General features: G+C 43.7%; 1 protein-coding gene across 1 annotated transcript in view; it reads right to left on the bottom strand.

Moving 5' to 3' along the window:
- The window catches only part of Mylk4 (myosin light chain kinase family member 4), a 97,183-nt gene that overhangs the window by 13,176 nt on the left and 70,298 nt on the right, over positions 1-13,709 (bottom strand). Inside the window, exons 6-12 of the mRNA XM_045136378.1 lie at positions 12,521-12,626; positions 8,837-8,930; positions 8,631-8,740; positions 6,965-7,106; positions 3,558-3,628; positions 2,445-2,573; positions 1,340-1,492 (exon numbers count right to left, since the gene is read on the bottom strand). Coding sequence (XP_044992313.1) covers positions 1,340-1,492; positions 2,445-2,573; positions 3,558-3,628; positions 6,965-7,106; positions 8,631-8,740; positions 8,837-8,930; positions 12,521-12,626 — 805 coding nt within the window. The remainder of the gene's footprint in view (positions 1-1,339; positions 1,493-2,444; positions 2,574-3,557; positions 3,629-6,964; positions 7,107-8,630; positions 8,741-8,836; positions 8,931-12,520; positions 12,627-13,709) is intronic.

Raw genomic sequence — 13,709 nt, 5'->3', positions numbered from 1 at the left:
CATAACATGTGTGTGGAATGAGGGTGCGGTTGCTCATGGGTCTTCGGAAGACAAGAGCAGGCAGAGTACTGGTACCCATGAACAAACAGCAGGCCTGCTCAGGATCTACTCTGCACAAGCCATGTGATTCCATGGCTCCCAGACTCAGTTTTCTCATATGAAATGATAGTGATTATCTCCACATATGACAGGATGATCAGAGGTTAAATCACACACACACACAAAATAGGTTCACGGTAAACGTAGATTTTTTTTTAATCCTCTAAAGTTTGAAACAGTTTGCATTTTCCAAATCTCTTCATTGCTCAGGGTACAGAAATGCAAAATAAAAATAATAATGAATAATAATATTGGCTATTATTGTGCCTTCCTGTCAAGGATAGAGCGTCAGTATCTAAATTGCTCCTCTACTAAGAGGTGAGCAGACTGATGTGGGATCTGACTCAGTCCTCCTCACCCTTTACAGACTCAGATCTGACCATATCTTTGTATGAATTCATGCTGAATTAATAACATTTAAAAGGTCTGTCTCTTTTATTGGGTCATCAGTTTACTAAAGCATGGGCTGGACTCTCCATGCATCTATTTCCAATGCCTCAGTACATTTCCTGGTGGTAACAGATGGCCAGTTAAGTGCTCAACTCCTTAAAGAATCTCCCATCAGCCACTGCACCAAACCCATTATACAAGTTGGTCTTCCTACCCCTCCCCCCACAGCACCTTAATATCTGTGACCATGTTTATTAAGGGATCCAAAACCATAAAGACAATAAAAAATAAAGCAGTTATTATTGGCTCTGAAAATCTTGAACATTATCAACCATTATATAGTTGACATATAAAGCCATCAGAAGTAGTTAATCACAGTATTTTTCTCCCTCAGTGATTCTAAAATTCAACATATCTGATCCAACAGGTAACTTCTCCCTGAAGTAAATGGCTCATTCAGCAAAATAAGTGATATCCAAATGTCAATCTTCTCCATCCATTGAATTTTGAATCAATGTACTTTTAGCATGAGAGAAAATAGGTCATTTAGTACATGACAGCTTGGAGGAAGGTCACCATTTATTGAGCATCACTTCTGTCCCTTATTAGATATATGATCATGGACCAACTACAAGAGTGTCATCATAAAATAGCTTATAGCAATAACTTCTGCCTCTGGAAGTCAGGGATGGAGCTTAAAGGAGATAATGCCTCAAAAGTACTTGACACTATATGGCCCCAGTGAGTTCCCAAATGAAACTGAGGGTAAGTATTCATCAGCATAGGGCCAGATATTTTGTGGGGGAGGGACATGAGTAGGATGTGTAGATGTGAGATGGGTGTGGCTTACCTCTTCTCCTTAATCAGGAGCTTGGAGATGAACTCCCGTGCCTCCTCGGAGACGTCCTGAAACTCTTCCTCCTCTAAGTCCCACCTGCACGCCAGGACATTGCTCAGCGTCTCTGCATCACTATCACCCAGGAACGGGGACAGGCCACTGAGGCTGTGGGACACAGGATCCAGAGTGAGTACATTTTAAGCAGCCTTAAACTTTTTATAGACAGGTTGTTTTGGGTGAGAGGGAGAAAATAGCATTGACGCAGTGCTTTATCTCTGTTTTTGCAACTAAGAAAGTGTCTGTTCTGTCCATCTTTGCTCCTGATTTAACAAGGCCACAACCATGCTTGAATATGAATCTCCAAGAATAATACAAATTCTTTATGTTGTTTTTTGGCAGGGGAGAAGGTAGGGTTTCACGCTAGCCCAGGCTAACCTAGAATTCCCTATGTAGTCTTAGGCTGGCCTCAAACTCACAACAAATCTCCTACCTCTGCCTCCTAAGTGCTAAGATTAAAGGCATGCACCACCACATCCAGCAGAGAGAAAGAGAAGGAGAGAGAGAGAATGGGCATGTCAGGGCCTCTAGCCACTAGCAAACAAATTCCAGGTGCATACTCCACTTTGTGAATCTGACTTTACGTGGATACTGGGGCATCAAACTCGGGTCATTAGGTTTTACAGGCAAGTGCCTTAACCACTGAGGCATCTCTCTCCAGCCCTGCAAATTCTTTTCTAGGGCATTTAACAGCTGGCAAGGCAAGGTACTATCACATACTCAGGAGGAAAACACCAGAATGTCACAGCTGAGGAGTAAGGAGAATAGTACATGAGGGTGTTTTATTTTTTGTTTTTTGTTTTTTTTTTTGTAGAACTTTTGGTGATATGCTAGGAATCAAGGTGACCTGTGGAAAAGACATGCATATCCTTTCTCAAATGAAGTGTGGAAAAGAATTCACTCCTCATTCACAAGAGTCAACAGAACCTAAGCAGCCAAATACGGTGTGGTGTTACTGTTGAAAGACCCAAGATGGAGGTTTTACTCAAAAGAGTAAGGCCTCCTAGAAGACGCTCAGCGGCAGGCTGCGTGTGGGCAGAGGCCGTGGCGGGCTGCTTACAGCATGTACGTGATGACACCCACGCTCCACATGTCCGTGGAAAAGGAAACAAAGTCATAGTTCACAACTTCGGGGGCAAGAAATTCGGGGGTTCCAAAATTCACCTTCAGCTTCTCTCTGGGTTTGTACCTGAAATGGGGGAGACAAAGTGGAGGGAAGGAGTATGTTAATCAAAACTATGAGCCCGGAAAACAGGAGACAAGCAGCTATATGGCAAGCTGAACTAAACTTCTAAGGAAATTGTATATTTATTGAAAACTTGTCACAGGGGCTGGAGAGATAGCTTAGCGGTTAAGGCATTTGCCTGCAAAGCCAAAGGACCTCGGTTCGATTCTCCAGGACCCACGTTAGCCATATGCACAAGGGGGCGCACACATCTGGAGTTTGTTTGTGGTGGCTGGAAGCCCTGGCACACCCATTCTCTCTCTCTCTCTCTCTCTCTGCCTCTTTCTCTCTCAAATAAATTTTTAAAAAAATTTAAAAAATAACTTGTCGAAAAGTCCCAATGGTTTCAAGAGTAAAAATGTATATGATGCAACTTTGATAATCTAAAACAGTTGTGGAAAAGCCACTCTGAATAACCAGTACATTTGAGTAGAGGGCATGACAGAGAGAAAGTGGGCGCCTCCTCCACATGCAGATGGCTGGAACCACCTGTACTAATTACTAATGAACAAAGAAAATGCTGCATTGAGTCAAAACACCCATTTTATTTGCATTTAAACTTAACATGCTGAATTGCTAGTGGACCTGGGTAAATTCTTTGGTATCCTAAGAAATTGCAACCCTCTTCAATCTTGTTTAAATGATTAATATTTTTTAACGTAAATCTCTTTGCAGATGGAACAAATAGAAAGCCCTCCTAGAAATGCCAAGTTAATGGCTTCTAACCTAATAATCTTCACTGGTTCTGATTTTCTTTTTGCATGCATTATAGAAACTTCTAAATGCTCAAACCTTAAATCAAGCAAGGTAAAGTTGGACTACGTTGCATTAAATTAATTCTAAATGAAGGCATGAAACCAAGGAGCATATCAGATGATCTCTGTAAAAACATGAGCATCCATCACAGCCCTTCATTCCATTCCTATACCTATCTCCAAAGAGACATACCTTCTGGCCAATCCAAAATCAATAATTTTTATTTGCTTAGCATTCCGATTCACACACAGGATATTCTCAGGCTGCCAGGAGAAAGAGACACATTAGCAATGAAAACAGCCATCCTTCACTCAAATTGTCCTTGAACCACAACTAAAAATACAAGATGCTCAGGAAAAACACATAAGGCCTTTAACTTGGGGGCTGGTTTGTCTGTGTGGGTTTTTTCTCCTCTAATTATGTGGTGGATGAGGCTGTGAGTAGCCTGCCAGCCTTGCATTGCCCTGCCTGTCTCTCTCCAAGGCTTTGCAGCTTACCATAATGCAGGAGTGCAGGCTGGGGCCTTCCTGAAGGGAGGAAGAGGAGAAGACTCTTCCAGAGCTTCCCAATGGGCTGGTGGAGGCCAGCTCAGACCTGACATTTGTCCTCCCCCCTGTAAAATTATTAAGTATATTTCCCCTTCTTGGAGTAATATTTTTTCCCAAAGATTTACGAGTTCCAAGAGAAATGGCCTCATTCACTTGAACCACCACACTGAATACGCAATATAACGCGAACGTTCGTGACCCCTAGATGCTCCCTTGTGCTTTAGCTATGGGAAAGTTACATGCTAATGGAGGGTTTTTCTCTCCTACTCATTCTTCATCCTCGGAAATTCCAAGGTTTTGCTGAGCTTGGTCCCAATGTCTACAGCGCTTTGACTAAGTGTTCCCTTGGAGTTAGCTGCTATTAAGACTTGGCTTTGCTAATCTGGCCATCTTGGGGGAAGGGGAAGAAAATCAAGTGGTAGCATGACTACTTGGTGTCTTTAGAATGTCTTGCAAGTATGCCTACATTTATTAGGAAGGAAAAATTGAGGTCTGGGAGAAATAATGCCTCCGATGTAAAGCGAAGGTCGTCTGCAAGAGAGAAAGGTTTTCAAAGAAGAACCAATGTCCTCACACTGTAACGTTGCCTAGCTGGGGCACTGGCTAAGTCTCCACATGCCCAGGGTTCCATGCCCCATCCTTCATGTGAGATCACACCTCCTTCTCCTTCCTGCCTGGTGAGAAGGAGCTTCAAGCCAGGTGGGAACCAGACATGCTTGATGAAATGATGTAGTGTTTCCATATCAATATCCAATCTTCCGTTTGGTTGTGCATAATATTTTTGGAAGTCATTTTTTTAAATATCTCTAAAACAGATGTCTGTGAGTAAAAGCTGTTTTACACAGAAGTGGGTGCTATGTTAGAGCAGTTTGAGTCATGCTTGAGTAACCGACCAAGCATGTGAAAGCAGTCCTATTGTCAAAGAATACCATAACATCCCATATTTGGCCTGCAGAATGAGAAGGAAAACAACTTTGTAGTTTCATTATCTTAAAATGTAACTTTTCAAAGTACTTCAGAGTATCCATCAGATAAAATCTGCAGCCAATACAAATGCAAAGGAGACTATTTTTAGGTCACCTCTCAACTCCTCTCCAGTGACAACACTCTTAATGGGTTTGGTCCTTTCCTTCCAAGGGGCTCTCTGAAAACCTGTCCCTTAGGGACCCATCTAGCTGTCACCTATATTATTATCTTTACATACGGCCATAACTAAAACTGTCCTTTGCAAGTTTTCAATCAATGTTATGAAGCCACATATGGACTTATTTGACGTATGATCGGTCAGCTCCTGGCTCCAGTTGCCAATCAAACCCCTTTAGGGATATCTGTAGTATATCCACACTGAACAAAAGAGCCTTATGAAAACACACATTATCATATTCAGTTCATGGCCATGGACTTTGCTAATGATTTTTGACCTCTGACTTTGTTGGTGTATGTACCGCTCCCCCCACCCTCCTCCTGTGCAACAGTAAATGGGAAAAGCAAGTCGCATAAATCAAGACAGTGAACAAAGCCAAGCTGTAGGAAGAGGGGCCCGTGGAAACCTATTTAAGGAGGCAAGGTTTGTTCAGCTGGGCCATCCTGGGAGACTTGCAATAGATGGTATGTTACATAGAATACACAATCTATCTCACTGTCATGCTGTGCAAATAGAGGGACGAGAAAATGAGTGAGCCACACAAGATGCATTTTATGACACTGCGCTCCAACCTTAATCTTGGCCAGGTTATTGGGGTTCCACCTTTTGTTGTTGTTAACTGGAACTTTGTACAGTCCAGTTACGGGAACTTCACAATGAAAGAGAGATAAGTAGGGAAGGGGCAATAAATAGAAAAGTAAGAAGTGGGCTGGATCCCCTCGTGTGTTTTCCCCAGTTCGCAGCCTGGTGCCCACCAGCCCTCTCTGCTCCTGGGCATTTCAGTCCCACCCTCTGGCTGCCCTGCATTCTGTTCTCTGAGGGTTCTACTCATGGCTTCAGCAAGCCCATAGGAACGTAAACCCCAAATCCAGAGCTCCTGAAAGACTTCAGAAAGCTGCTGGGGATTAGTAGGATCTGGAAAGTTGGGATAAAACGAGGGAATTTTCAGTTAGCTAAAACCCTCCTACCCTCACACCCTGATAGGACAGATATAGCAAGGATACAAAGGGTACAGTGGTGGTTTCATTCTGCATTTTTAGGGAAACCACTTCCCATGTCAATTTACTTAACACAGGCAATTACAAGAGTCTAAACAAAAGACATTAAAGATAGGAGCTGGAGATGTAGCTCAGTTGATAGTGCCTCTGTAGCATGCATAAGGTCCTGTGTTTGATCCACAGCACCCCATAAAACAGAGTGTGCAGGTAGATGACTGCAATTCCAGCATTAGGAAGGTGAAGGCAGTGGATCAGAAGTTCAAAGACAACCTCAACTACACAGTGAAGCCAGCCTGGGCTACATGAGACCCTGCTGCAAAAATCAAAACAAATACCTCCCACACCCCCTCAAATGGCTATGCAAAGATGGTGACAAAAATAGCGAATGATTTAGGGCTAGAGAGATGGCTTCGCAGTTAAGTTTGCCTGCAAAGCTTAGGAACTCATGTTCAAATCTCCAAGTCCCATAGATCCAGACACAGAGTGACGCAAGTGAGCAATGTCGCACATGCACACAAGGGGGTGCACGTGTCTGGAGTTCATTCACAGCAGGCTAAATATCATGGTGTGTCCTCTCTCTCTTTCGCTCTCACTCTCACTCTCTTTCCCTTTCTCTCCCTCTCTCTCTCAAGAATAAAAAAATAAAAGAAATCTAGATTTTGCTGGGTCCATATCATGAGCCTATTGTCTCAGGTACTGAAGAGTCTGAGATGAGCTTGATTCCAGAAGTTCACAGCCAGACTGGGCAATGTAGTCAGATACTCTGTCAAAATAATTTCAGTTTTTATTAATTCCTGAAAACATGACCAGAAACAATACAAACTTCCTGACCAGGCATTTAATAGCCAGCCAAGTCCCTGTGAGCAACATGAAAAGTCTTGCATTCAGGGGGTGGAAGACAGGCTCTACCTTCAGATCCAAGTGGAGGATAGACATCTGGTGCATGTGCCTAATGCCCTCACAGATCTGCTTGATGAACAGGATGGTGTCGAGCTCGGTCAAGTTGCAGTTTTCATCGATGATGCGGTCAAACAGCTCCCCGCCCTCCACACTGCAGAGGGAAGAGCCGTAGAGCCCTTAGTCCTGACTCTGAAGCACCGGTGCTTGTCCTTGTAGCATGTAAGCTCCTCTAAGTCCCCCGACCAACCTGTGTGCACAGTGGCTGCCCTGGCCTTTTCTGTACCAGTTACTTGATTCTCATGTGGAGGTCTTATTGTCCTTCCTACAATAGGAGATTCTGAGACCGGCCACATTCACATAATTCTTATTTAGAATGGGGTTATGATTTTTATATCAGTACCTAATTTATCAATTAAAACTTGTCCTTAGTATGTATCTGTAAGGCTCAGCATTATTCCCAGTTTCAGGCATCTATGAGGGTTCTGGGAACATATCCCCTAAGAATAAAGAAGGAACCACTGTTGAAAATAAGATATAGCTCAAAAATCATTTTCCTCTAAAAGTATATACTATGCTCACCAAACTGCTCAGTAAGCACTTCTCTTAATGTTCATACCCTTATATTAATGCTACTTTTGTTTTTGGTAGAGAAGCTTCTCTTTTCAGATGGCAGCAGCCTTGGGATGAGTAAGAAGGCTCCATGGTGCTGAAAAGAAGTGACAGAGGACTGCTCAGCACTGAAATATCTCTATCACACCTTCCAAGGCTCAGGGTCCATTGAAGAAGAGGTGGCAGAAAGAATAATTTCCACCCAGAAGACAGCAGGTAGGTGACGAGCCTCTTGTCTCTACAGACACTCCACTCCAATGATAGTAACATTACACATGTGCATATATAAATCTGCACCACCAAGGAGAATGGGAGAGACTCCATCAAGAGACTTGAAAGTGAACAGAAGACTCTGGTGTTGAATCTGGCACAGACTCAGGTTTCTCTGGACATGGAAAAAGAGCACCAGGCCTCACAGAATCACAGGCGGACTCCATGTAAGGAAGGTCAAAGGTCAAGCAAGAACAAGACCATGGGCCAGGAGGCTCTACACTAACAGGCTCTACATGGCTTATTACTTACTGCCCCCCTTGGCTTAGTTTTTTTAAATATATATATGTATATATATTTTAATCACTTTCTGGACTGGAGAGATGGCTTAGTGGTTAAGACACTTGCCTGCAAAGCCAAAGGATCCCAGTTTGATTCTCCAGGACCCACATAAGCCAGATGTACAAGGGGGCGCATGCATCTAGAGTTTATTTGCAGTGGCTGGAAGTCCTGGTGCGCCCATTCTCTCTCACTCTCTACCTCTTTCTCTCTCAAATAAATAAATAGAATATATTTAGAAATCTATTTTAAAAATCACTTTCCTCTAGATTATGCAGGGTAAAACAAAGCATGGTTTTGTACAATGGAGCTTGGATAGAAGCTGTATCTATTCTGTTCTGCTATCAAAGATCAATGAATCATGCAGGAAGATGTGAATCACAGTTTCCTTCTGAATCTGGGAGGCTCCTATGGATCATGCGACTCAGACCTAGGGGTGCGCTGACCATGGCTCCACCTTTTTGAGTCACAAGCGCTATGCAGGAGGTGTGTGAAGGCTGGAGGGAGGGACACCTACTACTCCATGACCAGTATGATGTCATGCGTGGACTCAAAGGCATCATATAGCTGAATGATGTTCACGTGGTCCAGCTGGTTCATGATGCTGATCTCATTCTTCACATCCTCCTGAGCAGAAGGAAAGAGTCAGTCATCATGATGGACACTGACGCAGAGGAGGGACCTGCTTCTCAGAGGTAGGAACCCAGCTCCCACGGCCCTTACCTTGTTCTTGGTTCCTCTGGTCTTAATGATCTTAGCAGCCAGCTTCAGGCCAGTCGCTTTCTCCTCACATTTGTGAACCTGGCCAAAACGGCCCCTGCCAAAGACAAGGATAGAGTGAGGCACTGTGGCCTGCCAGGGGCCACTTCTTTTACTGCCAAGTGACCAGCAAATTCCCTGGAAATTTGTCTCTTTGAGTCTGAAAGAACAAACCTACAAGTGGGACAGCATTGGCCAAGGTGTGTTCTATGGGTCACCTTTATTACCCTGGGAAGGGAAGCATTGAGAATGCAGGTTCCTGACTCCTGCCCCTGTCCTGTGGAGGCAGAAAGCCAGGGTACAGCTCCTAGAGTCTGAATTTTTAATTTATTCATAGGCAAATTAAAATTTGAGAACACTACCACCGACAATACAAAATTTATATGAGTGTGTGTGTGTGTGTGTGTGTGTGTGTAATAAGTAGGCTCTGTAAGCATGTGAACTAATAGTCTGTGGGTCAAGGTCATCAAACTCATTTTAGAAACTGCATCTTAATAGAAGAAGAATTAGTGACAATATTGCACATAAGTATATTAAATCAAAAGTACATATTGCTATCCATGCCAATACAGATTTTTAGTTTAGTTTGGATATCAACTTGATGTGCTTTATAAGACAGCTCTGCCATGGAGAGGGTATAAATATGTCCCCAAAAGTTCTTGTGCTAGGAGCTAAGTCCTCAATACAGAGGGGTTGGAGATTGTGTGGAACCTTGAAGAGGTGGAGCCTCGTGGTAAGTTATTGGTTCCTTAGGGATTCCATCCTCAGAAAGGATTGCTGTAATCTTGTTGGACCCTGGTTCATTCTCCAAGAAGGTTGTTTCAAATGAGCAAGCCTTATCTCTTTCCATCTTGCTCTTGATTCCTGTCTGCCATATGTTCTCTCTCTCTCTGTGTGTCTGTCTCTCTGTCTCTCTCTCTCTCTCCCATGATGATATGCAACAACAATGACCTTCATCAGAGCCAAAGGCAAGTGGGTGTTGGTGCCGTGTTCTTAGATCTCCAGAATGGTTAGCCAACTAAACTGGCTTCCTCCATAAGGCATTTCATTAGATCAAGAGGATGCAGGTTAATACAGCTTCTTGCTTGCATACTGCTGTTCAGAAGTGCCCGCTCATAAACAATTTGATTTGCTTCCTTATTTAGTCACGTAAAGTGGAGCGTATGTATGTCTCTGCTCTGTGCAGTACTGGCTATCGTGTCAGGAGTGAAAGGGAAGCCTCCACAGCAAAACAGTGAGCTAGAGGAAGTCACGTTCCTGGAGCCTAGAAACGAGGGTGAGCATACTTGGTGAATATAGGGACAGAGACAACCACCACATTCCATTCAACTCAGCTACCCAACCAGCACAGAATTATTATAAATATAGCCAGGAAGTGACTTCAATTCCAGCCCCTTTGCAGAGGTAATCTCCTCTGGAGCACATGAACACAGCCCCAGGCATCTCCCATGTGATTAAGAAAACGCTTTTTCCCATTAGCAATGGCTCAAGAACTCTGCAGCCCAAAGGTGGTGTCCCATCACTTTCTGGCTCTAGGACTCTCATGTGACTAATTCTACCGTGACACTGAACACTGGGGCCACCTGACAGGATCTATGCTGGATCACCAGACTGGTAACTGAACATGGTGATCAAAGACTATTCATCAGATATTTATTGCTGTGGCACAACACATACGACGACCTAAAGGAAGAAACTCTTTTGACTCATGGATTCAGGGAGTTCAGTCTATGGTCAACTCGCCTCTTGCTTTGTGCCACAACACTGCAGTGCACAGGGGGTGAATGGCAATGGAGCCACGCACGGCATGGCAGGCAGGAAGCAAGAGAGGAAGACGATGAGGAGGGGATGGCCTCCCACTATTCCCTTCAAGAGCATACTTCCAGTGACCTTATTTCCGTCCACAAGGCCTTACCTCCTGAACGGTCTAATTTCCTTCCACAAGGCCTTACCTCCTGAACGGTCTAATTTCCTTCCACAAGGCCTTACCTCCTCAACGGTCTAATTTCCGTCCACAAGGCCTTACCTCCTGAACAGTCTAGCTTCCTTCCACAAGGCCTTACCTCCTGAATGGTCTAATTTCCTTCCACAAGGCCTTACCTCCTGAACGGTCTAATTTCCTTCCACAAAGCCTTACCTCCTGAATGGTCTAATTTCCTTCCACAAGGCCTTACCTCCTGAAGGTTCTACCATCTCCAAATAGTATCACAAGCTAGAATCCAGGGTTTTAACAAATTCTTGGAAATGTTTTAAATCCAACCTATGACAGGAATATATCAAAAACCTTAAAGGCCACAGGGAAGGAGAAGAACTTGGGAAAGTTGTGAAGGATCCACTGGCCCTCAGATTATTTCAACATCTACACCAAGAGGAAATGGTAAGTTGATACATTATGAGCTCCTGTCTCTACCAAACAGTCTTGTTACATCTTGAAGCAGCAAGGCACATTTAACCGTGCTCTTCTGAACAATTTCCTGAGCACACTATGACTGTCGATGTTGATGGAGCCCGCCATGAGCAATGAATGGTGGGACCACGTGCAGACCTCAGAGCTCACTCCAACCGAGCAGATCCAGTTGTAGCCAAAGAGCCTGACAGGAAGTCTAGAGGAGCCAGAACAACAGCACAAACCCTGGGAATTATTTCAAATTTTCTTCTGCAAATAACTATTCTCCTTCAGAGAAATAGTTGCTGGCTTGCCACTTAAGTCCCTGAAGATTCAAGTACTTCAAACTTGACCTTGTGTTTCAGAATCTTCATTCTTCCCTCAGCCCATACCCACAGGCCAGCAGGGACTTCTCTAGGATCAGCTGCTGAGAAGAAATGTCCAGGATGTCTCCACAGGGCAGAAAGCAAAGTAACATGGGATGGAACTTCACACAAAAATCTGTTCCTTACATCCTATTACCCAGTTGCAGAAATCAGACTGTCTTAGGCATATACATCTCCCAGAGATTAGTAAATAAATTTTGTATATATGTGTGCAAATCTATGCTTTCCTCTTCTTATTTTACAAAATTATGCTGATGGTAGTAAATCTTGCCATACTCTTTGAGTTACAAGAAATCATGGGGAGATAGAGAATGAAATGGTGTTGAAAGAGGTTCCCTCCCCACCCCAACCCCCGCTGCCATCAAGTATAAATTTGTCCCCTGTTACACTCTGCTATTCCATCTTTGGGAGACAATGTTCACTTAGATGTGCTCAGATGAGTTCTTCAGTGAGGAAAGTAATGGAATGAAGTGGAAGTAGCAACTAAAAGAACAATGGTAGAAGTGGGAAACCAGCAACAAAACCACAAAGATTTAGCCTATGCCACTAGAAATACACAACACTGATTCAGTTCTCCCTTTTGTCTCAGCCATGGCTTTGGATGGCTCCTGAACCTTTTGGTGACTTGCACTTGGTTGTTCCTACTTTCAGACATTGTGACAAGAGAAGTAAGGCAGATACTAAATGTGGGGAGGGATTGGTCACTACGTCAACCTTTCTGGCAACAGGGATGATTTTCAGAAATGATTAAGATCTGTCAAGATGTTCGTTAATGGTGTTTCTGGTTCTCAGGTCAAGAGCAGCAAACATTTCTGAACTGCTTGGGCTCTGTCTCTGAGCAGGCCCGTGGCTTTGTTCAAGCTCAGCCTTACTCACCCCCCGAGGATATCTGTCTTGCTCACAGTGTACAGCCTGTCAACCGCCGACTGTCTGGCTGTTACGATGCGGTGATCGAATGGGGCAGCTGGAGTGGGAGCCTCATCTGGAAGGTGAGAGAAGAAGAAGGGGTTGTCCATCAAGCAGTCTGACCTCCTTACAACGCCAACCATCAGGTCTCAGGACAAAGGGGATCAGGTAAAGCAGGATTGCTGTGAGCTTGCGGCAAGACTGGGCCACAGAGTCAGACCTTGTCTCAGAAAAACAAAACCTGGGCTGGGGATATGGCTCAGTAGGTAAAGTGCCTGCCACTCAAGTACCTGAGGACCTGAGTTCAGACCCCAGCACACACGCATTCTAAGTGTGACAGCACACACCTGTAATCCCAGCACAGGGGAGGCCCCGGAGCTTATTGGCCAGCTAGCCTAGTTGAATCTGGTGAACTGCAGGCTTAGTTGGAGATTCTATCTCAAAAAGTAAGGTAGAGAGTAGTTGAGGATACACCTGACATTGACCTCTGGCCTCCACACACAAGTACACACTTGGGCCCATGTACCCATACATACACATGTGCCCCAAAACATACAAACGCATATGCATGCATAGGTACCATACACAAAGATATATCATTAATGTTTAAAAACAAAATATAAACGTATAAATGCAAAGTGTCAACCAAAAATTCTGTATCTGTCCAAACTGTCCAAGAGGATTTGAAATGTCCCCAAATAAGTGCTCAGAGACATCACTACAACTGGGTCTGCCTTGCAAGAAACACCAAAGGGAATAATGCACAGTGAAAGGAAGAGGTCTAGACAGGAACTTGAAGGTGTATTACAAAAGGATACTAAGTGTGGTGGCATACACATGTAACCCTACCACTTGTGAGAAAGAAGCAAGAGATCAGAAGTTTGAGGCTAGTCGGTGCTACATGAGACCCTGTCTAAAAGGAAAAATGAAAAGAAATTATAATCTCAGTAAACTTAAATAAATGGATAATTGTAGCTGCCAGTGCCATTATAACAATGGTTTAAAACCCCACCTTTTGCATTATGCACAACTTTAAGAGATTGATGTATTTATCAGAATTTTACTTTGTGTTTTGGGATAAACAATACATAATTGTGTGAAATGAACAATAAAAAGGGGCACATAGAATAAAAATGTTCATTGAATCATGAACTATAAT

Source organism: Jaculus jaculus, chromosome 17 (assembly GCF_020740685.1).
Source record: "Jaculus jaculus isolate mJacJac1 chromosome 17, mJacJac1.mat.Y.cur, whole genome shotgun sequence".
Lineage (NCBI taxonomy): Eukaryota > Metazoa > Chordata > Mammalia > Rodentia > Dipodidae > Jaculus > Jaculus jaculus.
Note: the sequence above shows the minus strand (reverse complement) of the source record. Positions and strands in the feature narration are given on the sequence as shown.